This window comes from Ahaetulla prasina, chromosome 2, assembly GCF_028640845.1.
Source record: "Ahaetulla prasina isolate Xishuangbanna chromosome 2, ASM2864084v1, whole genome shotgun sequence".
Classification (NCBI taxonomy): Eukaryota; Metazoa; Chordata; class Lepidosauria; order Squamata; family Colubridae; genus Ahaetulla; species Ahaetulla prasina.
The window spans coordinates 74,955,103-74,981,990 of NC_080540.1; the positions used below are offsets into that span (position 1 = coordinate 74,955,103).

Genomic DNA, 26,888 nt, shown 5'->3' on the forward strand with positions numbered 1-26,888 from the left:
ATCTTTGCTCCTCTTCAAGTCATATCTGAATAAAGGAAAGGTAGAAAGCCAAGCATGGCTTTCCCATGTCACGTTGTTGAATTACAGACTCATCTGCACACCTGACTGGTCATCCCAATGTATATATATATATATATATATATATATATATATATATATATATATATATATATATATATATATATATATATATATATATATATATATATATATATATATATATATATATATATATATATATATATATATATATATATATATATATATATATATATATATATATATATATATATATATATATATATATATATATATATATATATATATATATATATATATATATATATATATATATATATATATATATATATATATATATATATATATATATATATATATATATATATATATATATATATATATATATATATATATATATATATATATATATATATATATATATATATATATATATATATATATATATATATATAACTGACCAACTCAAGGTAGGTTCTTAAGATAACCACTCAGCACTGGAAAGATGAGAGCCAGCAAACGGTGGAGTCCAGCAGAAAAAGCAGCCCACAAAAAGCCTCAAAAATGGAGCTGGATCAAGTAGCGGATGCAACATTGATTCTCCCGGTAGATCAAGTACTCACTCTGGCTGAAGCTGCTGTTTTGGTACTTAGTCATAACAATGGGCTTTCCTTGTGCTATCAGCACTTTTTTCCCATCCAGGATAAGCTCTTTATCGCATGCAGGGTCTGAGGACATGAAAGCAAATGCAAATTAAGAAATTGGGAGGATTAGCAAGAGCTAATCAGGCTATAAATTATTAAACTGCAAGTCTTTAAACTTACCAGGTTCGGTACGGCCACAAGCCTGGACACTATCGTAACCCACTGGGGGCTTGCACAATGAACAGTCATCTTGAGTGATGGTATACACCTTGCCCAGGGCCACTTCGTTCAGGAACATGATTCCCTCCCGTTTGGAGGTGGTGCCCACTGCAAAGAGAGAAAGGAAGACAGATGCTCATCTGATTAGATATGGAAAGGGAGCTTCCTACCACCAGGGTTTGAGTCTCATACACTACTGAAATTCAGGTTTCCATTTCATTCTGGGATCATGACCAGATTTTACTGCAGCCAAAGACCCTCCAAATACAGTCATTCATTCAGGTTGATAAATGTTTAAAGTTTTTACTTGGATATTCTACTTCTTTGCTCTAAATGGAGACATTTCACATATAGCCCTTGACCTCTCCAAATGCATATATACTACCTCCAAAGGAGGACATCTTATCCACCTACATCAAACTGGCTGTTATATATAGTTCCTGCGTATGCATGTTTATATATGTATGTGTATGTATACAGTGTATATATGTGCTGAGGGAGGAGGAGGAGGAGGAGGAGGAGGAGAAAGGAGGGGAGAGGAAGAGTGTTGTGTATGTGTGTGTGGTTTAGCCACTAGATCAAATTGGCTCTCCTTCCCTTGTATTACTCTTAGGATACAGGTAGCAATAGCAAGGAGACTTTGCTAACAATGGATGAGCAGCAAATGGTAGAATAATAATGAATGTGACCTCACCATAGCCTGCTGATTTACTGTTCTCAGAAGCAAAGTAAATTCCCTTGCCAACACGGCCACCAGAATGGGGCATGATCCGCAAGCCACTCTTCAGGATGGCAGCAACAACAGCTATGTTGGTCCCGTGCCAGAGTAGACGCCGATTTCCCAAGTGGTCATGAGTCTTAAAACGATGGTTCTGGTTAGGAAATGAAACAAAAGAACTGAGCAAGTGACATCTTTGCTCCTCTTCAAGTCATATCTGAATAAAGGAAAGGTAGAAAGCCAAGCATGGCTTTCCCATGTCACGTTGTTGAATTACAGACTCATCTGCACACCTGACTGGTCATCCCCAATGTATATATATATAGAGACAGTTTTTTGCTACTGCAGAAAAGAACAAGACTCCTAATTAGTAAATGGTTAATATTACTCTGCCAATAGATACATATAGTCCTTTAAAGTCTTGATGTCTCACAACTGAAGGTGATCTTATCATCTACCTGCGCGCCCCCCCCCCATGTCTCAGGAGGTAGGTCTGGTCAGATGGACTGCAGGGCTTTTGATCTCAATCATTCTTTTGGAATCTCAAAAATAGTAATGCCTCAATTGGCACATGACCTGAGAATCAGGTATTGATGGAGATTCTCAGTCATTCAGGTCATGGTGGTCCCAAAGGTGGTTTTTAAAGAGGCAACTAGACTTTCTGATTTTTCTTTGAAGACATTTCACTTCTCATCCAAGAAACTTCTTCAGCTGAAGAAGAGAGCTGAAGAAGCTTCTTGGATGAGAAGAGAATGTCTTCAAAAAAAAACAAAAAACCCAGAAAGTCCAGTTGCCTCTTGAAAAAGCACCTTTGGGACCTGAAAATCAGAGTTACCAAGATCAAAGAAATATGGCCTTAATTTTAGGTATCACTTCTGATTTTATGTTCCTATGGGCAATCTTCCCCAATCTGGCACCTTTTACATGTACTGGAATAACCTTGCTCCCTTCAGCCAACATGATTTAACACAGAAAGAAACAAATCTAAGTCCTAGAACAGACCAGGGAAGGAGATGTTCCTCTTTGACCTTACCTCACCCTCTCTGTTCACCTTCCAAATATTCATGATACGAAGCTTTTGGTAAGTGGAACCTGTCTTCTTCACATAGGTTTCAATCAGCTAGTAGGGTAAAGAGGAAGAGAAAGAAAGAAAGTGAACATCAAAGAACTGAAATAAATAGGAGAGTTAATTGCTAGCTGTGGAAGAGGCTATCCCACATGTTGTCCTTTATCCTTTTTTCACGTCTTCCTGTATTGCCCAGTCACAGCTAAAGCAGTTAAAGCAAATAAAAAACAGCTTGTAGGGCCATCTCACCTTATAGTCCTCAGATGATGGAGCAACTAAGGTGAGCTCACATTTCAAAAGCCCATAGTCCTTGTCCAGCGGATGCAGAACTTCTTTCACCATTTCTTTCTCTTCCTCTTCCTCCTCCTCCTTCTTTTGGGCTTGTAAACTCTGGGCCAGTTCAATATCTGCTAGGACCTACCAATAAAGTAAGCCAGTCATCACCAACACTGGGATGCAGATGAGATGCACAAGGAAGCAGTAATCTCACATTTGGGCTGTTACCCTGCATCCATTTCCAGAAGAGCCAGCCCCACTGAAACTAAGCGGGGAAATTATTTGGAACAAACACATTTAGGAACACGTTACTAGCAATGAATTGAACTAGTTGAATGCATGCATCTGCTGGCTTGAAAAGAAGAATAAGAAACTTATTTTTTTAAAATTCAAAATTATGTTTGTTATTGGATTTACATCCCATGTTTCCTCAAGTGTACAGTACTCCTTTCTCCAAATTTTCCTCAGCACGATCTCTATATCAGGTAAGAGACGGCTAAGAGCTAGTGAGCTTTTATGCCTGAACTTCCACTTGGATTTCTTAGTTCTAGTCCAATTCCTTAACCATCTATTATCTTGATTTTATACTATAGAAGTATAGATATATAATCTACACTTCCATGGCAAAAAGTTTCATTAATTAAGCATTTAGCTGGACACTCTGATCTGTGGTTTTATCATTTAAGAAGTGCAAGAGCTCAGCTGGCATTTTCGTTTAGGCTGTTTTGTTTTATGTGCATTATTTCAAGTAATACAGTAGCTTTTTCTTAGACGTCCAAGGACAATTGTTAGGAAGTGTTCATCTTATTCAACTTACTATATTTCCCTTTTAAATTTTAGGGCTAATATGAACACAAAGATGCATGAGATGGAAGGGTGTGAAATACCAGAGCTGTATTTCACAGGATGACTGAATTCTTATTTTTTAATGAAAAAATGCACAACTCTTCTGTGGTTAGGAGCCACCTTTTGAAAAATGTGATTTTTGTTTCACAATCAAGAACTACAGAAGCCTGGTGGTGATGAGATGTTGCCCTCGGAGAAGATAGGGCCCGATTCATCACCTTTTTTTCTCAGCTTTAGTTGGTGCTAGGTGTCTTACTAGGGTGTTACTTATGTTTTAATTATAGTAAAATACAGGTAATCTTCGACTTATGACCATAACTGAGCCCAGAATTTATGTTGCTAAGTGAGAAATTTGTTAAGTGAGTTTTATCCCGTTTTACGACTTTTCTTGCCACATTTGTTAGGTGAATCATTGCAGTTGTTAAATTAGTAACATGTTTGTTAAGTGAATCTACCCTTCCCCATTTATTTATTTTATTTATTTATTTATTTATTTATTTATTTATTTTCTCAGCTTTAGTTGGTGCTAGGTGTCTTACTAGGGTGTTACTTATGTTTTAATTATAGTAAAATACAGGTAATCTTCGACTTATGACCATAACTGAGCCCAGAATTTATGTTGCTAAATGAGAAATTTGTTAAGTGAATCTACCCTTCCCATTTATTTATTTATTTATTTATTTATTTATTTATTTATTTATTTATTTTCTCAGCTTTAGTTGGTGCTAGGTGTCTTACTAGGGTGTTACTTATGTTTTAATTATAGTAAAATACAGGTAATCTTCGACTTATGACCATAACTGAGCCCAGAATTTATGTTGCTAAATGAGAAATTTGTTAAGTGAATCTACCCTTCCCATTTATTTATTTATTTTCTCAGCTTTAGTTGGTGCTAGGTGTCTTACTAGGGTGTTACTTATGTTTTAATTATAGTAAAATACAGGTAATCTTCGACTTATGACCACAACTGAGCCCAGAATTTATATTGCTAAATGAGAAATTTGTTAAGTGAATCTACCCTTCCCATTTATTTATTTATTTTCTCAGCTTTAGTTGGTGCTAGGTGTCTTACTAGGGTGTTACTTATGTTTTAATTATAGTAAAATACAGGTAATCTTCGACTTATGACCATAACTGAGCCCAGAATTTATGTTGCTAAATGAGAAATTTGTTAAGTGAATCTACCCTTCCCATTTATTTATTTATTTATTTATTTATTTTCTCAGCTTTAGTTGGTGCTAGGTGTCTTACTAGGGTGTTACTTATGTTTTAATTATAGTAAAATACAGGTAATCTTCGACTTATGACCACAACTGAGCCCAGAATTTATATTGCTAAATGAGAAATTTGTTAAGTGAATCTACCCTTCCCATTTATTTATTTATTTTCTCAGCTTTAGTTGGTGCTAGGTGTCTTACTAGGGTGTTACTTATGTTTTAATTATAGTAAAATACAGGTAATCTTCGACTTATGACCATAACTGAGCCCAGAATTTATGTTGCTAAATGAGAAATTTGTTAAGTGAATCTACCCTTCCCATTTATTTATTTATTTATTTTCTCAGCTTTAGTTGGTGCTAGGTGTCTTACTAGGGTGTTACTTATGTTTTAATTATAGTAAAATACAGGTAATCTTCGACTTATGACCATAACTGAGCCCAGAATTTATGTTGCTAAATGAGAAATTTGTTAAGTGAATCTACCCTTCCCATTGACTTTGCTCATCAGAAGGACAGAATAAAACCAACAAAGAACAATATACAATATACAAAGTTAAAATATCAATTAAAAACTTATTAAATGAGCCTGGAAAATTTAAGAAATTTACCATAAAACCAAAACCCCATTAAAATTGCTAAAAATTTGAGTTTAAAATTCCATTCAAGCCAGCCCCGCGCGAATAAAGAGATATGTTTTCAGTTCGCGACGGAATGTCCGAAGGTCAGATATCTGGCGTAAGCCCGGGGGGAGTTCGTTCCAGAGTGTGGGAGCCCCACAGAAGGCCCGTCCTGGGGGCCGCCAGCCGACATTGTTTGGCGGATGGCACCCTGAGAGTCCCTCTCTGTGAGGCGTGCGGGTCGGTGGGAGGCATGTGGTAGCAGCAGGCGGTCCCGTAAGTACCCAGGTCCTAAGCCATGGGCGCCTTAAAGGTCGTGACTAACACCTTAAAGTGCACCGAGAGGCCACAGGTAGCCAGTGCAGCCTGCGCAGGAGAGGTGTTACATGGGAGCTGCGTGCAGCTCCTCTATCACCAGCGGCTGCGTTCTGGACTAACTGAAGCCTCGGACGCACTTCAAGGGAGCCCATGTGAGGCGTTACAATAATCAGCGAGAGGTAGCAGCGTGGTGACCGTGCATAAGGCATCCCGATCAAGGAAGGCGCAACTGCGAACCAGGCGAACCTGGTGGAAGGCCCTCCTGGAGCGGCCGTCAAATGATCTTCAAGCGACAGCGATCATCAGGAGGACACCCAAGTTGCACCCTATCCTTTGGGGCCAATAACTGCCCCCAACAGCCAGCGCGGTTGCAGCTGGCTGAATCGGATGCTGCATCCACAGCCACTCCGTCTTGGAGGGATTAAGCTTGAGCCTGTTTCTCCCCATCCAGACCCGTACGGCCTCCAAACACCGGGACAGCACTTCAACAGCTTCATTGGGGTGGCCCGGGGTGGAAAAGTACAGCTGGGTGACTTTGCTCATCAGAAGGACAGAAAAGATGGTCACGTGACCCCAGAAAAGTGCAACCATCATAAATATGAACCAGCTGCCAAGCATCCAAATGTAAATCATGTGACAATGGGAATGCTACAACAGTCATAAGTGTGAAAAATGATCATAAGTCACTTTTTCAGTGCCGTTTTAACGAATGGTCACTAAACAAACTGTTGTAAGTTGAGGACTACCTGTAGTATACTTTTTAGAAAATTATTAGAAATTGGCAGACAATCATACTATCCTTATCTGCAGTGTTATACTGAATTTCAGTTGTCCAATTTTAGAGGAACTTGAGGGCAATCAAAAAGGAGTTCAAAGACTGAATGAAGGATTGCCCACCTCTTTTTTAAATCATAATTCCAGAGTATAATGTTTACAGCCACAAAGAAGCACATTTGTTACTCACTTCAATTCTCTGATTTTGTCAGCTAGCTTAGACATCCCAAACCAACCAATGGCTGCCAAGTGAGGTTAATAAATATAACGCAAAACCGAAGACATGTCATCAATGTATTTAGTATCACAGCTTAGCCACATAAAATTGGGATAGAAATCTTATCTTAATGACGATTTAAAATATGATAAAATGTAAAGGTTGGTCTCTTTCTGAGAACTCCTTACCAGAAGCATATCCTTCTTAGCTTGGACAACTTCTTGTGTGTTGATGGATGGAGGCCGATTACGGCCAAAGTTGTGGGGAATAATGGTATAAAAGCGAGATGAAAGTTCCTCCAGCTGCTTCTGGGAAGGTGTTTGTTTCTTTAGAGCTTCTTCAAGAGCTTCCAAAGCTTCAAAGCCTTTGGCAATCTGCTGTTTGCTCAGCTTTCCCAGTGGCATCTTCTTTACATCTGGCAGGGAAACAGACATAAGAAATTTCCATACTGATCAATCTAACACTTCCAGCATATTTACAAGTCAGTGACGAAAGCCATCAGGATTGGAATACTATCAGCAATTTAAATATGTGTCCTTTATGGTCTTCACACTGAGCATTAATAGTGATTTCCAAGTTGGACATCATTTGTGAAGCAAGCCAAGAGAAGAATCTGCGCCACCATGGCGCAGTGGTTAGAGTGCAGTTTTGCAGGCTGCTTCTACTGACTGCCAGCTGCCTGCTGCCTGCAATATGGCAGTTCAAATCTCAAGGTTGATTCAACCTTCCATCATTCTGAGATGAGTAAAATGAGGACGCAAATTGTTGTGGGCAATATGCTGACTCTGTAAAACTGCTTAGAGAGGGCTGTAAAGCACTATAAAGTGGTGTATAAGTCTAAGTGCTATTGCTAAACAATTTAATTCCCAGGCTTTCAAACTTTAATTGACTTGACTTGATACTAGACCAACCAAAGATAAAAGCATTCTGAAAAAAATAATCTGTTAACTGTACAATTAGATTATAAATGACACCTAGAGGAAACAAGATTTAAAAAGTGATAGTTTTCTTTCATGAGGCGGAGAAATGGGCCCTCCACCATTTACCTATATTCATGGTCTGCATAGCTTCTTTAAACATGTCATTGCTGAATATGAGTGTCATAAGATTCTGGGTCTGTTTGTCCAAAGTGCAAGGCAGTATCTTTTGTTTAAATGACTTCATTCCATCCACATCGTCCACCTTGGAAGACAAGAATAATTTGGGTCTGAATTCACATAATTCAGTTCCTCTAACAGGGCAGCATCAATATTAAATGCACACTACAATACATGCTTTCCTCAGAATAATAAGATAATATTTTTTTCTGAGTAAATATGCATAAAATTGCATTGGTCAAACTCATACTGTTTCTCTTTCCACTCTGCCTCAAGTTATAAAATGACTGTATTTTTCCTCCATTTCACCAACAGGTACACCAACATACTTTATTTTTATACATTTATAATTTGTATTAAAACTTTAAAAAAGAAAATACAAATTAATATAAAGTATAAAAAAGAAAATACAAGTTAACGCTCGGGACGTCAGCGTTCTGAGTAACGCATCCGTCAAAAGCAGAACTCCAAGGCAGGTAGATTCCTCAAAGAACATGTTTATTGGATACATCATATCAGCACAATTAGTGAAAACCAACTCTAAAAGTTCCCGTGGTTTTCCCCCTAATTAAAAGAGCAAATATTTCCATCCCCAGATGTCACCGGCCATACTGTCCAATGGAAGTAGCTGGCAGGCTGCCTGGTCACTCCTCTCCTCCTTCAACTTTTTTGTTTTGACTATTAGCCAGCCTATCAATTCCCCACCCCTCTTCCCCCTCTCAGAGTTCGTGGCAACTATGAGGCAGCACAAGACGGTTTCAGCTTGATTCGCTTCAGTGTTGACATAAAGAATAAAAAATTTTTTTGAAGTGGCTTTATACACTCTACATAATGTCTCTGGTGTCATATAACAACAGTACATCATTTTATAAAAATTCGCTTTGAGATCATAACACAATGCAAACATCAATACTTTGAACTACATATTTTCCCACTGACTGATTTGTATATTATAACCAAGTTCTTAGCCAACTTCATCACACATTTTTAATCCTTCCTGTTTCAACTTCTAACCAACATTTATGTATTTTATCAATTACATGTTCGTTATCAATGCACAATTGCATTTCAAATTCTGTCTCAGTTTGCTACATGGCATAAGTCTTTTTATCCATTGTAAATCTTTCTGATAATTGTAAATGGGAAAACTATACATAGTCCTTGAGTTATGACCACAATTGAGCCCAATATTTATTTTTATACATTCTACATAATGTCTCTGGTGTCATATAACAACAGTACATCATTTTATAAAAATTCTCTTTGAGATCATAACACAATGCAAACATCAATACTTTGAACTACATATTTTCCCACTGACTGATTTGTATATTATAACCAAGTTCTTAGCCAACTTCATCACACATTTTTAATCCTTCCTGTTTCAACTTCTAACCAACATTTATGTATTTTATCAATTACATGTTCGTTATCAATGCACAATTGCATTTCAAATTCTGTCTCAGTTTGCTACATGGCATAAGTCTTTTTATCCATTGTAAATCTTTCTGATAATTGTAAATGGGAAAACTATACATAGTCCTTGAGTTATGACCACAATTGAGCCCAATATTTATTTTTATTTATTTATTTATTTATTTATTTATTTATTTATTTATTTATTTATTTATTTATTTATTTATTTATTTATTTATTTATTTATTTATTTATTTATTTATTTATTTATTTATTTATTTATTTATTTATTTATTTATTTATTTATTTATTTATTTATTTATTTATTTATTTATTTATTTATTTATTTATTTATTTATTTATTTATTTATTTATTTATTTATTTATTTATTTATTTATTTATTTATTTATTTATTTATTTATTTATTTATTTATTTATTTATTTATTTATTTATTTATTTATTTATTTATTTATTTATTTATTTATTTATTTATTTATTTATTTATTTATTTATTTATTTATTTATTTATTTATTTATTTATTTATTTATTTATTTATTTATTTATTTATTTATTTATTTATTTATTTATTTATTTATTTATTTATTTATTTATTTATTTATTTATTTATTTATTTATTTATTTATTTATTTATTTATTTATTTATTTATTTATTTATTTATTTATTTATTTATTTATTTATTTATTTATTTATTTATTTATTTATTTATTTATTTATTTATTTATTTATTTATTTATTTATTTATTTATTTATTTATTTATTTATTTATTTATTTATTTATTTATTTATTTATTTATTTATTTATTTATTTATTTATTTATTTATTTATTTATTTATTTATTTATTTATTTATTTATTTATTTATTTATTTATTTATTTATTTATTTATTTATTTATTTATTTATTTATTTATTTATTTATTTATTTATTTATTTATTTATTTATTTATTTATTTATTTATTTATTTATTTATTTATTTTATTATATTGATATATTGACCATCAATTGTGTTGTAAATGTTATACCTTGATGAACGTATCTTTTCTTTTATGTACACTGAGAGCATATGCACCAAGACAAATTCCTTGTGTGTCCAATCACACTTGGCCAATAAAATTCTATTCTATTCTATTCTATTCTATTCTATTCTATTCTATACATTCTACATAATGTCTCTGGTGTCATATAACAACAGTACATCATTTTATAAAAATTCTCTTTGAGATCATAACACAATGCAAACATCAATACTTTGAACTACATATTTTCCCACTGACTGATTTGTATATTATAACCAAGTTCTTAGCCAACTTCATCACACATTTTTAATCCTTCCTGTTTCAACTTCTAACCAACATTTATGTATTTTATCAATTACATGTTCGTTATCAGTGCACAATTGCATTTCAAATTCTGTCTCAGTTTGCTACATGCCATAAGTCTTTTTATCCATTGTAAATCTTTCTGATAATTGTAAATGGGAAAACTATACATAGTCCTTGAGTTATGACCACAATTGAGCCCAATATTTATGTTGTTAAATGAAATATTTGTTAAATGAGTTTGCCCCATTTTACGACTTTTCATGCCCCCAGTTAAGTGAATCATTGCATTTGTTAAACTAGTAACATGGTTAATAAGTGAATCTGGATTTCCCATTGACTTCACTTGTCAGAAGGTCACAAAAGCTGATCACATGACTCCAGGACACTGAAACCATCATAAATATGAACCACTTGCCAAGCATCTGAATTTTGATCATGTGACCATGGGGATGCTGTAATGGTTGTAAGTATGAAAAACGGTCATAAGTCACTTTTTTCAGTGCTGTTGTAACTTTGAACAGTCACTAAATGAACTATTGTAAGTCGAGGACTACCTGTACTGACAACTATCTCTTTCTGCTGTTAATTGCTGTCTTGATCTAAGTTTGAATTACCCTTGATGGTTTTCCAACAGTTGTCAATCACTTGCCTTTGTCTGCTATTTTTCTTTTATAATATGTTTCTTGAGCAGTAGTGAAATTCAATTTTTTTTACTATTGGTTCTGTGGGCGTGTGGGTGGGTGTCGTGTGGCTTGGTGGGCGTGGCAGGGGAAGGATACTGAAAAATCCCCATTCCTTCCCCACTCCTGGGGGAAGGATATTGCAAAATCTCCATTCCCACCCCATTCTCGGGCCAGCCAGAGTGGTATTTGCCAGTTCTCCGAACTGCTCAAAATTTCAGCTACTGGTTCTTCAGAACCTGTCAGAACCTACTGGATTTCACCCCTGTTCTTGAGCTGAGAAAAATAAAGGTGCCTTTGGGTTTATCTACTCCATACTCTCAATATGACAAATTCAATGAAATTTTTTTTGATAACCACATTAATTTCAATTTTACCATAAATAGCCATGCAATCCAAACTATAGGTTGTGATCTTCTAGCTCTAAATCTTCTAGGAACTATATTTCCTAGTTTCTAACTCTGAAAGTGTCTTGTTCTTCAGAAACATCCATTCTTTCATCCAGATCAAACAATAAGCAGTGAAATGCAATTTCAAAATTTAGTAAACCCAATCCTCCTATTGTTTGCATCTTGTAACACTTGATATTTCATTTTATAGTTTAACTTTAACTGATATACAAAGTGACTCCTTTTTTTCTATCCTACTGAAATAAATTCTTCTCTCAAATTTTTGCAACTCAAATATTTGATATCTTTCTCCTAATATCAAAAAATGGTTTCTGCAAAGGGTTTGGTCTGAATCTCCCGTTTAAAAATAGACTTATCCTATCTCAAAGGAATGTTATTGTGTTTAGGCTTGTCAGGAAAAAAAATACTCTTTTCTCTTATGCAGTATTCTAGTTGGAATTTCTTTAAATACAATTACATCTGTACTATCAATCCTCAATCTAGTATTACCAACAAAGTGGAAGTTTGGGAAAGTCAGATAGAAGGTATTAATAGAAAAATGGAGAAAGAGTTGGATATCTTCATGTTACTGGAACTGAGAGTAAAAGAATTTGTTTAAGATTTATAGCAATTCTAGAGCAACATAGAGAAGACAACATAGGCAAAATATAGTTACATTTCTGTCTAATTTTTTGAACTGGGAGCTAACACTGAGCAGAGATGAATCAAGTTTATTGGATTAATACACATTTTGCAAAATTAAGAAAAGCTCCAAGGGATGTCCTTGTGTATTTTGTCAGGAAGAAGGCCAGAGATTGTTTTGCAATAGCACTTATACATTTGTTAGAAACCTGCAGATATCCTGAGAAAATATTGCTGAACTGATTTTCTTTCTATGCTTAAGCAAAGATTCTGATCTCAATTCATTTTTACAGAAAATCATCCAGAAATCTATCTATATTTCTAGATCCACTTACTTTCCAATGTATACTACTTAAAAGTACCAAATTTTTTGGACTATACGACGCACCGGAGTATAAGACGCACCAAGATTTCGAAGAGATAAAGAAGAAGAAAAAAGTTTTTGCCCTCCCCAACCCCCAGGAGCACTCTGCAGGCCTCCCAAACCTTCTGTGCTCCCGTTTTTTGTGAAAAATGGGCCTGCTTTTTGCAAAAACAGGATGCACAGAGGGTTTGGGAGGCCTACAGTGCTCCTGGGGGCTGGGGAGGACAAAAATACTCCCGTTTTTGCAAAAAAGTGCCCGCTTTTGGCCTCCCAAACCACCATGTCGGATTTTTGCCTTCCCCAGACCCCAGGAGCACTCTGCAGGCCTCCCAAACTCTTTGGGCACCCCATTTTGGCGAAAAATGGGCCTGTTTTTCACAAAAACGGGACACACAGGGCTGGGTTTTGGGGAGCCAAAAATGGCTATATTCGGTGTATAAGACGCACCAACATTTCCACTCTCTTTTGTGGGGGGGAAGTGTGTCTTATACTCTGAAAAGTGCGGTATACTCTTTGAACACTCACCTTTACTGTCACCTCTTGTTCCTCTTTATCTTCATGTTGTACTTCAATGAGGGTATACTTGCCATCATGAGCAATAAAATTCTCTCGATTAGCCCATTTATTCTTTGTCTTCTCTTGGAATTTCTTCTCAAAAGCATTTATGGCAGCTTCCAAGGTTGGACAACTGCTGAGTTTACATTGCCCTACTTCCCCCTGGAAAGTCACAGAACATTTATTAGCCTTAAATTATCAGGAAAACGTTTCCAACATTTACCGATTTTTTTTTAAAGCTATGATGGCATCATCTGCCAGGTCTTAGATTATTTCCCAGTTTTGAATATACCTGAACTTTAACCACAATTAGAATTTTATAGAATGAAACTAGGCTTACTTGATAACATGGTTTTTCTAGCCTCAACATTTGAAGGCTTGCCTTCATTTCATATTCATTCACTCTCTCGAGCTCAGTATTGACGTTTTCACTATCCCCTGTTTCTCGTCATCAAATATCAAAATAAATAAATGTACTGAGGCCTATAACAAACCTTTTTCTTTTTCAAATTCACACACCCCGCACAAAAAGAAAAGACATATCATGATCAATGCTGATAGAAATCAACTCTTTTCAAGCAGAGGTTTTCTGCCAAGGTCTTCTGGAAAATTAAAGCCTTATATAAAATCAACTTTGGAGGAAAAGAAGACAACTATCCCTAGCTGCAATCTCAGATTAAGCTAGAAAAAAAATCAGGATCTTTGATCAGTAGGCCTAGATGAGTATAATCTGAGCTCCTCCAATGATCAGGAGAGATGGTTTTCAGAGACCAGGTCAAACAGTAGCAATCTGATCACAAGATCCTCCTGTGAATTAAAATATAAAGGGCTTCCAACTCAATTAAACTATCAGTAGATAAGCGGTCGAGAGCCAGTCTGGTGGTTAAAGCAGCAGGCTAGAAACCAGGAGACTGTGAGTTCTGGTCCTGCCTTAGGTACAAAGCTATCTGGGTGACCTTGGGCCAATCACTTTCAATCAGCCTTAGGAAGGAGGCAATGGCAAACCACTTCCAAAAGCTTGTCAAGAAAAATGCAGGGACTTGTCCAGGCAGTTGCCAGGGGTCAAACTGATGCCACACATACAACAGATAAGCAGTCAACATAGGGATATGAACCAATTTTTCTGCCATCAGTGCCAAAAATAAAAACTCAAATAACAAAACTATGGGGCTTACCAAGAACTTACGTGGGGAAATTCTGGCAAGGCAGTAGAATCAGGCAAAAGCCAAATCTAGGATTTTGGAATGAGGTATGATTCAAACCCTTTTTATGGGCTGGATTCAAGGATCTGGTTTGTGGTGTCCTTCTCTTTTTGGGTTTCTCTGTTGACTAATCAATTCTCAAGCTTTTTGCTCCATGTCTTCTCATTCCATTGTACTTTTTATGTCAGGACTCTGCAGCTGCCTTTGGTTAGAGCTCTGTTTTCCTTTCCACCAACTGGAAGACTCTTAGGGTTTATCCTCACATCCCATTAACTGAGGCATAAAGATGCCTGGCCTACTGTTTTCGGAGGGGATCACTTCATGGCATCATGTGAACAGCCAACATTCCTTTTTAGCTATTCTACTTTGACAACAGTGTTTTCCCTGCTCTTCCAACAGAAGCCCGTAAGAATGACCTGTGAAGCCGTACTGACAATGTTGATGATGACATGGTCAGAACTGCCACCTGCTGTGGGCCATGTTAGACTGCAGCAAGTACATCCCTTTCCATCTGTTGGGTGCTATTTTGGCATGGGTTATCACAGAGGTCAGACACATGGCTTCCACAGATTCATCTGCCTGGATAATACTTAAAAACTTTACACAAGCTTTTCATACATTTCAAAATTTAAAAATATACCTTTTAAACACATGGTTAGGGGTCTTTGGAAAGAGCACTAGTTAATTAGCAAAAAGACTAGGGTGAAATAATTTAAATTGGAAAATAAAAACAGATTTTACAGCTGCATGTTGCTGTCAAGTTTTCCATGGCTTCTTCTGAAAAGAATTCTCATATACTGTAGCTGAATTTTCATCTGCGTAAACTATTTCCGTATGATGCTAGCTATAGCAACCCTTTGGCAATCTCTTAAGATCATGGATTTGGGATATATAGTAGCTAGGTGAAACTGATGAGTTCTATTTGTTTCCTCTTTTAGTGACAGGTCACAGGTGCAGTGGAGGGGTGCAGGGTGAAGAGGAAGATGGCCCATTACTTCTCACAACCTCTTTAATCCACAAGTGACCTGTCACTCAGTCTATTTTTGGACATATGTTTAGCAATCTGCTGAAAAATAACTAAACCTGAATTCAAAGTGACAGGTTGGTAGAACATAGCAGAACACATTGGTAGAACATGGTAGAACATAATATTTTCAACTCACCTAATACTCTTCACTTACCTGATTGACCTTTTTATTTGGGCTACTTCTGAACACGGGCTTAATGTTTTTCCACAAGAATGCTAGACACATGTTCAGAAATAGCCTGAATGACAGGACATCACACAGATAACTTCCAAGACCTGTCACTCAATCAATTTGAAGGGCAACTAAAACCTTGACTCTTAGGGCACCTGCCCATAGTTACCCAAATCCATCCCATAATATATTAAGAACAGCAGTGGCTGGTTGTTTCTCACACTGGCAGGTCAGGGGATATGGTGGGTAGTTAGGAGGGGAAAACTTCCAACCACTGACTTAACTTAATCCAAAGTCTTGTCATTAAAGCAGAACAGAGCTCAAGCACTAGGGCAGCACAATTTACTCTTGCATATTTTTCTTCTGACTCATGGTCAGTCTGTATATTAAGGGGGAAAGGTCTGGGAAGAACCCTGGATTATCTCCTTATGTTTGCTTCCTGCATTTTGTCTTTTTTAGACCGGAAGAACCTATCTCTATGAATAGCTCGTGGGCTTAATTCTACTCACACATCTAATTTTGGATCCTAATGAATGAATGGCAGGATCCCAACGAGGGATTCTCAAGTAAAGACATGCTCTTTCAAAAAACAGGTTAGAGATTTTGTAGTTCAATTTGAACTGGATCTAGAAATTAACTGCTAACTAGCATGGATGACAAAGGACTGCTATAGATTGTGTTAGCCAAGCCCATCAAGGTACCCTGTTTTGAATAAACTGAGATGTCTCGTGGATTTTCAAATAGTGATACCAGTAAAATAATCTAAAGAGGAACTCACCAAATAGTCAATAACAACTGCAGGCCTGCTATTTCTGCCCATGCATAGCATATATTTGAGTCACTGTGAGAACGATCAGTTCCAGAGCATCCTCATGCTACATTGCTGATCCTGGAGAGAATGGATCTCCTTGAAGGACAATGTTGAACCCTACTTATTAAAACCAATGAACCACTCATAAACAGCAACATGGCTCACACATCACACTAAGCCAGAAATGTGTATATGCATGAAGGAGTTATAAAGCAGCTTGGCATTACGCATGAACTGGGCCACTACGACTTATGTAATAAAGACGTGAAACAAACCATAGCTTAACACAACATATTATGTATCTCCATCTTATCATGATTGAATTTTAGCTTACTGGCTCTGATCCAGCTCATTCTTTACTGTTTTATTTTATCTGTTATAAATTTTTTTGCTTTAGGTTAGACTAAAAATTTGTGAAACAAGAATACCTTACAATTTCCAGGAGAATTGTTGCATATCTAGGAAATGATTGTTTGAGAAGTGAACATTTTTTACATAGGTATATAAATATTTTGTGTTTAATTCAGTCTCATAGGAAATGCCCTTAAGTTTTGAACTATGGTTTAACTGTAAAAAAGATTAAATCAACATAGTGTGCGTATACACGTGCTACCGTAAAGCGTACACAATTGAAGCACTAGCTAATTATTATTTTCTTGACTCTGACTTTTTTGCTGCAGGCTCATAACTGCTGCTTTGATCGGGAACTAACTTGTTTGATTTTGTATTTTCACAGGAAAACTACACAAAGAGCAAATACTTTATTTGATTTTTTCTTCTCTGAAATGAATCTTATGAATAATAACCATGGTTATGAATACTATCTGAAATGTCTGACCATAATTACTTCCAGATCAGGTTTTTTATTGTTCAGCAGGTTTTACAAGAGGGAAAGCAGCATCAATCTTCCACTTGTAATCCTATCGCGTTTTCTTGCCATTTCTTTTTCTGTTTGTTTGGGAACAGAAAACCCATTAAGGAGGGAAAGACGGAATTGTTATGTAATGACTTTTGACTTATACTGCTAAGAGCTGTCCATTTGGAGACCAAGATTGCATGTCTCCCCCTGTCAAGGTACTGCGTATTACAAGGAAATGCCTTTCTTTCTTGATATTCATATAGCAGCAATCACTACACTCAGCAAAGTAAATAGTCATTTGGGAAACACAGTTGTTCAACTGAGGTATATTTTTTATGATAGAGGTTTCAGTAATTGCGCGCCTTGTTCTGCGGTTAGGAATCACTGGGCATAATGAGTCTAATAATGGGGTGGGTTCTACTTACCTTTACTACCGGTTCGCAACAGGAGCGCATACAAGCACTTACTTCGCTCACGCACGCGCTTCTGCGTATGCATAATTGTCAATTATGACATCCGGGTGGGTGGGTGGAGCCTCCCGCCACTTTTACTACCGGTTCTAAAGAACCGGACAGAACTGGGAGCGACCCACCACTGAAAAGCCATCTTAGGGAGAAGCTGCCTACAATGTCTCCCACCAGACCCCTGAACTGTTGAGAAATAAGGTACCAATCCTTTTGTTTACACAGACAAATTGTGGTTGAGAGACTTACTACACGGCCCCAGCGGTTCCAGCAACTGTAATTCCCATTTTGCTCTATCAGCTGGATGATGTAGAACTTGTTGTTGTTGTTGCCAATGTTGGTTTGGTTCAGCATACAGTCATAGTCTTGGTAAATCTAAAGTGATAAAAGAGGAAGCAGGGACTATGCATATGCTGCTTTCAAAACACCCATTAACCTCTGCACTTCTGCCAAATTGTAGTTTGGGGCTTTGATTTTGGGCCTTTACCTATTTGGCTCGGGGCCATCCTTACATTTCAAACTATACCTGCATTGAAATAATGGGAAGGGAATAATGACACAGCATCAGAAGCACTATGAAAACAAGGCAAACAAGGCTTTGAAAATAATGTGTTATTGGGACCTGAGCCAGGTGCCAGTATTGTGTCCTGCATTTTATTTGTTCAGGAAGTAATGGAGTCCAGGACCTATGACAGACCTGCATTCAGGTTGGAATTTGATTGACATCCCACCCATTACTTCCAGAGAGGCAGCTTCAGCTAACAAGATTGGCTTGGTCTGGCAGAGAACATTCTAAAGAATGAAGTACAATGCATTATGCTGGTTTAAGACCATCGTGAAGATTTGATTAGATTTAAATACAGTGCAACCCTCTGCCAAGAAAAAACTATTAGCTAATGAGACTTCATCATGGAAAAAAACCCCAGATTTCTGGCCAAGTAATTTTCTTCTCCTCCCAGACTGACTCTATGTGTTTTGAATAGACATGCAAAGAAAAAACAAAACTCTTACTTATGTAGAGGAAACCTGAAGAAGCAGGGTGCATACAGATTCCTATTTTTCCTCTGCTAGCACCCTCCAAATGTATTGGGGCTTCATCTCCTAGCATTCCTAGCCAATTTAGGCCACTTACAGGCACTTTCACCCAAAATATCTGGAAGGGAATATCCCTGTTGTAAGGAAAGCCAAACACAGGTGATCATTTGGCCTAAACCAGGGGTGTCCAAACTTAGCAACTTTCCTGGCTGAGGAATTCTGGGAGTTGAAGTCCACAAGTCTTATAGTTGCCAAGGTTGGACACTAAACTCTTTGCTCTCACCTGGGCACCATCATCATGACTCAGCTGACAGGCAGTATCAATTTTGGCCTTGGACTTCTCCTTGGGGGCTGCTTTCAGTGCTGCCATGGTGGACAGGAAATTATCTTCCTCTGGTTCAGGTTTCAGCTCTGGCTCCTTTTTAACTTTCTTGCCCTTGATGGCAGCCCGAGTTTGGGCAGCTGCTTTACGCTTTGGAGGCATGGTTCCTGTCCAATCTTAATTGTTACCTGAAAAAAATAAAACTGATATTCAGATTTACTTCCTCGGGGTACTGTGGACATTGCACCAATAAACAAATCAATTCCCGACAGCGTCCTTATTATTATCAGTTCATATTAATTACTGCAAAATTAAGGCCTCTTCATTGAAGATTATGCACCATAATCTACTATTCTGCTCCAACCATGCTGGTCCAGTGTCAGCCAGTTGATAGCTTTATCCCCACTTCTAGTCCAGCATTTTAACCACTACTTCACACTCTTTTTCAGTTCTATGTATCTAAAGACATAAATTGTAGAAAGACAGGGACTTAATTGTTTAATTAAATGGGAAAGGAAAACCTAAAGCTAAAATCTTATGTTAGTCACAAAATAAACACAAAATTCCAGGACAGACCTGAAAAAAAGGAAAGTGATGGTTCTGCTGGTTGGTTAATAGATTAAAAAATACTGGAAATGATGTCGAGTCCTTTGGCAACTACTTTGGCAAAATCTCAATAACATTTGGAAGAATCACTGATGTTTCAGGCCCACTATTTTTAACAGCTCATGTTACTTTGGAGATTAGTGCTAAGCAATACCCAGCAGTCTGTAGAAGCCATTGCCATAGCTCTGATATTCTTTCTGTCATGGCTTGAACATCATTCTGATTCAAATTTCATTTTTCCTTGTACATATATTTGTAAATCTTAGTGAGAAACAGGAGTCTATCCAAAGGTGGGTTTCAGCAGGTTCTGACCAGTTCTGGAGAACCGGTAGCAGAAATTTTGAGTAGTTCAGAGAACCTGTGGTAAAAATTCTGACTGGCCCCACCCCCACCTATTTTCTGCTTCCCAAGTCCCAGCTGAACAGGAGGAAATGGGGATTTTGCAGTAACCTTCCCATGGATTGGGGAGGGAATGGAGATTTTACATTATCCTTGCCCTGCCACGCCCATCAAGCCACACCCACCAAGCCACGCCCACAGAACTGGTAGTAAAAAAAATTGAAACCCACCATTGAGTCTATCAGAGCGTAAGTTAAAACTGTAAATGAAATGTACTGAAAAACCAGATAAGTCTTGTGAACGGCAGCATACACAGTGACTCTAAGAAAAAAATATTTCTTTGTAGGTTGTGTTTTTCCAAAATATCTTTACTAAATTACTCATAATAATCATTAAAGGGAAGCTGGAGAAAGGTTCTGCCTTTGAAATCATATCTGAAAGTTACAATTCTAATCTTCCCCTCTCCAATTCTGATTGTTTTGTTTGACTGATTGGTTTCAGTTAACCACGTGTAGTTGCATGTAGTTTGACAGATTCCCCAAAGGAGCTAGTTTTCATTTAAAATTGCAGCCTAATTTTGATTGAAGCCACAAAACCATACCACAGGCCAGTAGGAATAGATAATTCATAGAGTTTCTAAGCTTATTCACAATTTTGTCCTCAGATTATGTATAATTGTAAATTTTCACCTTCAACTAGCCTTTTTACAACTGTATTTCTTGGAAAGGAAAGATTTTCCTCTCTTTCTTATAGGTATTTGGAATTCAGTTTTCTCATTAAGCAGATATTTATGGGAATCCCATAAACAGAACCATATTTTTTTCTCATTGTTTCCCAATGTTAATAAGCATAGTTCTGAATTACTCTCATTTTCAATGAAGCATTTAAGGCTACTCAATTAAGTGGCCATCATAATACCACTAGGATTGCCTTGCTCATTCTTAGGAATGGGCAAGGAGAAAGCTAATTAAAAAGCATATTCAAACTAGTAGGCAAAATATGAAAGCTATAGTCCTGAGTTAAAATGTAACTTATAGTATATGCAAGTCTTCACTCCAATTTCTTAACAATGCACAAATATACAAATGTCAATGTCAGGGTTCCAAGTAACACCCCTTGATCTCGGCCTCAGCTTCTTCTCTGTCGGCCATATCTTCGAATCAGGTCTGTAGCAGCTGCACAAATTCATTGGCGTCATCTAGCTCTGGGGCTCCTTCATCGTGCAATTGGGTTATCCATTCAGCTGCTTCTCCCTCCATTATACTGTCAGCAATTGCTGAGATTATCTCCTGATCTGTTTGGTATTGATCCTTGGTAGCAGTTGAGGTGAGACCAAATCCAATTCAGGAAGTAAGCCAGCTTTCCAGGGGTTCTGTCGAAAATTGCTCTGAACCATGGGGGAGGGGCAGCTGGTGGAATCAGTTGCGGAACTGGGACTGGCGGTGAGGCCTGGGCTGGCATCCACTGGTACCTGTACCGACCCTTGGCTGGGATAAAAAGCCCATCCAGGTGGGATCTGGTCTGCCAGAGGCAGTTGGATGGGTGGCCGGCGAGGAGGGTATTCGGTCTCAGCAGTCCTAGTGCCTCCCCCTGCAGCCCCAGGCTGGACTGCCCCAGAGGCCCCTGCTGCTGGCTGGCGCCTGTTTCCACCAGAGCTGTCATTCCAGTAGACCGGGCTCGGTGGGGGAGATTCAGGTATGATCCGCTTTGCGCCAAGTGGAACAAACTAGATGCTTCACTCTGGATGGTCGTGCTGTATTGGCCCAGGAATGTGAACGTGGGCTACGCCACAGCCCAGTCAGGCTGACCGCTTGGGAAGCCTTGAGCGATGCTGCACACGCTGAGCTGACCTCCTCTCCAGGAGGCCAGCTAGTGATTGACTTCAAAACGACGGCGGAAGACCCCATTCCCCAGACTCACTGAACTCGATGGGTCTGTTAATCTCTACTCGAAGACTGTGGTGCGCTTTGCCTGGCCTGATGCAACCCGGGGTTCCTGGAGCACTGTCCCGCTAGCCAGCTCTTGGGGCAGTGGGATTCCCGCAGCTTCACCCCATTGAGAAGGATCCAGTTGAGCGATCTGCCAGGGCGCCAGCTCTTTGGACCGGGGGCCCTGCCGACACTCAGCCCCCGCAGCTTCCGCCTCTGCCAGCACGCTCACCAAGGGGGAGTAGATCGTTTCAAGGATGATCTCTGAACAAGCCTCGGTGGCTCCTTCCATGGTTGCTGTCTTCTCCTCCATCTTCCCTAAGTCTTTGCACTACCTGGTATTCCAGGCTGGTGCCCGGGGCTCAGGATCCTGGACAGCGGCCTCATAGAGCAGGGAGCTGAGTGTTTTTTAAAAGCAGATTCAGGTTAATGTCAGGGTTCCAAGCAACACCCCCAATGAAATCAAAACTCCAAGGCAGGCATTTTCCTCAAAGTTTGAATTTATTAGAGATATCATATTGGCACATCTGGGAAAACCCGAATCTGAAAGCCCCAGGTTTTCCCCACCCAAAGTCAAGTCAAAGTTCCTTCCCCTGCATCCACATAGCCATCACATGGTCCAATCAGGTCACTGTCCCAATTGTAGTTGACTCCCAGTCATGCCTCCCCAGGTGCAGGCTGAACATCCTTGACCCCCAAGGGAAAAAATGTTGTTACGACACCCCACATTGTCTCCACCCCCCCTCATGTTCCCTCAGCTTGCCCATCCACCACTGTGGTAACCCTGAAGATTCCAATCTAAATATGGCTCCAGGGCTATTTTAGTCAACAAGAGGGCTGGGCTTTTTGTAGCCATACAACACAAACTTAAATGCATATGCAATATAGGAATGTGTTGGAGATAAATTCGGGGAAAGAAAAACTTTATTTCACCTGATCCAGAAACTATCCTAGAAGTTCTGTACTGAATGTGGCATCCTGTAATATGTCTGCCCTTATTATGAAATGGCTAAAACATCATTAAAGACATATACAATTACAACTATTGCATAAAAACTATACTCACAAGAAACATGAAGAAATTACAAATTACTATATAAATGAATTACCCTTAATTTTTCCATCAAAAGAACAAAACACACATCCAGAGCCTATAAAATATAAAACCCAAACCAAGATTTCCTAAAGCTGCCTTGGAAAAACCTCCCACCAAAATCATGGCCAGGATGAGATCATGAGAAAGACATTATCTCGTATTTAAAATACCCTCACAAAGTATTCTAGCTAGAGAGCTATTTTAATTTTAAATCTTTCCTCTTCTGCCATGTGTTTCTGCAAAAGCTTAGCATGATAAAATGATTGACAGACAAGGCCCCTCTAAAAGAAATAGCAGCTCCCTATGCTTACCTATAGTATGTATGGACATGGTTAATTAAGAGCTCCCAAAATAGGTTAATAATATATTTACTTTTTCCATGTACTTCAGTATTAAATGATACAAGAATCTTGTGATTATAAAATCATTCATATATTATTTATTTTATTCTTATGTTTTCCAATAACTCTGAGTGGTTTGCAAAGGGTGAATTTATTAATTAGGTCTCTATCCTGCCTTTAATTGAAGAGCTCCAGGGAGCATATATAGCATTGCTTCCTCCCATTTTTCCCTCTTACAACATCCATATGAAATAGACTGAGCTCTGAGAGGGTGACTGGCCTAAAATCACCCAGTCAGGCCTCCATAGCTGAAGGTGATCTATATGTAGAAGCCAGTCGCTTTCTATTGGTAGAATAGGAGAGAGATTCTTCAAATAGGAAAATGACCTATTCATTTTGAAAGCTGTACAAATTTAAAAAGCAGCTGATGAAAATGATGAATCAGAAGGAAGGATCCTAAAATGATCATAGGAGCATGTACAATAGAGGATTTTGAAAAGAATGATAAGGCACATAGGTCTCAAGAAAGAAACCAAAATATAAACTTTTCCAAATAAAGATGCTATAAGATATTGAAATGACCAAATAAGAAAGAATGGTCTGCCCAGAATGGTCTAATACTTTTCTGTAGAGTGTGCAGGCAACAGAGTGGCACAAAATAATTCATGTCTGTGCCTAAAGATGTGAACAAATGCATACAATTGTTCATAAAAATATATGAAATATATATTCTCACATATTCCATGGGTGAGAATATATGAAAGCACCCAGGACTCTTGTGAAAATAATAGTATGTTAAAGGTGCTTTTTTCAAGAGGCAACTGGACTGTGTGAACTCTGTCCACATTTTGGACAGAGAGGATTACTGGTTTGAAAGAGGGGTCAATGAAGTCATCTATGTCAAAACTGAACAGCCTTCTCCCAACAGAGAGGGAGGGATATGGCATCATTTATTTTCATTCTACAACATAGTCCAGGGGTCTCCAATCTTGACAACTTGAAGACTTGTGGACTCCAACTTCCAGAATTCCAGCAAAGCTGGCTGAGGAATTCTGGGAGTTGAGGTCCACAAGTCTTCAAGTTGCCAAGGTTGGAGACCCCTGACATAGTCCTTTCAACAGTTCCAAGAAGGCTCCACACCCATCTGCACTACTCAGGTGACCCTGATGACACAGATAAACCTCCAGGTGGCCTCAACAACTTGCTAAAAGGATGCAAATTACTAGCAGTCTGCAAGCAGTATAAATTCTTCCCTTCCCCATCATCCAGTCGTAGCTGAAGAAACTTCTTGAATGAGAAAATGTTTTCAAAGAAAAACCAGAAAGTCCAGTTGCCTCTTGAAAAAGCACCTTTGGGACAACCATGACCTGGATGACATAGACAAATAGCAATAATAATGTGCCAGCTGGTTTTCCAAGGAAAAATACAACTTAAAAAGTCTGCACATTGGCTTCTATTCATTACCTTTCAATGGGGGAATCTCGATGGCAAAGAAAGTCTCGCTGACAGGTCAGTCATCAATGGCAGATAAGTTACAACCACTCACTTATTTTACTAGCCACTTCCTTGTATCTACCGGTATCAATGAGGTACATAAAAAGTCTGCAGGACTGGGAGCAGGAGAAGCGAAATAAAAACCAGCCAGTTTCAGAGTCTTTTTCTACTGAAGGTATCGTCTGTGGATTAACTTTTAGTTCCTGTGATTTTCTGCCACTATGAGAGTGGCCAAGGGTGGGAATTGTAGTAGCCTACAGCTGTAGAAGGCATCAAGATTGTCATAGACAACTAGGTAAATAACTGTTTATAAACAGGATTGAAGTGTGTTTTTTGTCTAAAAGTTTTTGCAGGGTCTCTAAGCCTTTCAGAGTTAGGTTCAGTAGTAGGAATACTTCCCTACTCCATCCCCTAAACACCAGCAGCAACACCAAATCCCGTTCTCCTGCCACCTTTGACATTGTTTGGGAGACCCTAACATTGCTTTATTGACAAATTCATCCAGAACAACAAATCAGGGTAGCTGTTGTTAATCTTTCACGGTTCCCTCCTTTGGAAACAAACCATCAAAACAAAGTTAAAGTGCGGTCTATTTTTAAAGCCCACCTTCTCCTTGCTTGGAGTACAAACTCACCGGAGGGAAGTTTGGGGGCGGGGATCCTCCTCGTTGCCCGGAGGTCCCACTCGAGGAGCCAAACGCCGGCACCGGCCAGGCAAGCAAGACAAGCCCGGACAAGCCAGAGGTCGTCAGGGAACGCCGCTGCTTCGCTTCCCGCCCCTCCTGCCGGGTGAATTCAGCCTTTTACGGTTCAGCAATAGCAACACGCCTCTCTGGGGAGAATGCCAGGCCGGCCCAGCGGTAAGGAAAGGGGCAGACAGCCTCCTCTGGCCGCGGAGGAAGCGCTGAACTAGCCCACGTCGAAACGCGGGAGGGATCCGGTCGCCAATGGGCCGATTGAAAAAGAAGACCCGCTGCTGAGACAGGTCCGCGATGATAAGGAGACAGCACCCCTTCCCCTGTTTCCCCTGCCCCAGTTTGGTTTAATGCAGAGAAATGATGCCGGTCACGATCTTTCGTGAAATCTGGGGTTTATTCTCATTTTTTAATTACACGTCCAGAAAGCGAAGAGGGAACTTTTAAAATACGTCGAGTTAGTGCGAGCGGGAAATACCCGATGCCCAAGAACGTTTTTCTGACAGCGAGAACAATCAAACCAATGGAACAGCTTGCCTTCAAAAGTTGTGGGTGCTTCGTTACTGGAAGCTTTCAAGAAGAGAGTGGACAGCCATCTGTCAGAAATGGTGTAGAGAGGGTCTCCTGCTTGAGGAGGGGGTTGGACTAGATGACCTACAAGAACCCTTCCAATTCTTCTCTTCTCTTGATTTTATTCTATTCTCCTATTCTATTTACTCTATTCTATTCTATTCTATTTATTCTATTCTATTCCCTATTCCCTTTTATATTCTATTCTGTATTCTGTTTTCGATTCTACTCCACTGTACTCTATTTATCCTGTGTAATTTTGTGGGCAAGTTAATAAAGAAATAGCCGCAACCCTCCTGCGTCGCTTCTGGGTTTCTGCATTCAGCAGTCGTCGCTTCTGTCCCTATGCAGCATAATCGGCGCTCGACTCCGTAGGGACGGCTCCAAACCCTGGAGAAGAGCTGCCTATTCGGCGTCCACTTCAGCATCTCCGACCATCCCACCCTGCGCGCTCGAAGCGCTCCCGAGCATCGTCCTCCTGCTGC

General features: G+C 38.4%; 1 protein-coding gene across 5 annotated transcripts; it reads right to left on the reverse strand.

Moving 5' to 3' along the window:
- Positions 1-495: 495 nt before the first annotated feature.
- On the reverse strand, positions 496-26,865 carry LOC131191034 (protein mono-ADP-ribosyltransferase PARP3-like). Of its 5 annotated transcripts, none has more exons than XM_058168719.1 (11): positions 26,371-26,865; positions 19,297-19,523; positions 18,228-18,353; positions 13,414-13,605; positions 8,000-8,135; positions 7,142-7,368; positions 2,936-3,103; positions 2,654-2,740; positions 1,597-1,774; positions 864-1,010; positions 496-767 (listed from the first exon to the last, which is right to left on the reverse strand). In XM_058168719.1, the coding sequence occupies exons 2-11, from the start codon at positions 19,495-19,497 to the stop codon at positions 598-600; spliced, it is 1,632 nt and encodes a 543-aa protein (XP_058024702.1). In that variant the 5' UTR covers positions 19,498-19,523; positions 26,371-26,865; the 3' UTR covers positions 496-597. The 5 variants fall into 5 exon arrangements, with proteins under 5 accessions (XP_058024702.1, XP_058024701.1, XP_058024703.1 ...); XM_058168718.1 differs by lacking the exon at positions 26,371-26,865 and adding an exon at positions 25,774-25,926; XM_058168720.1 differs by lacking the exon at positions 26,371-26,865 and adding an exon at positions 25,746-25,886.
- Positions 26,866-26,888: the final 23 nt, after the last annotated feature.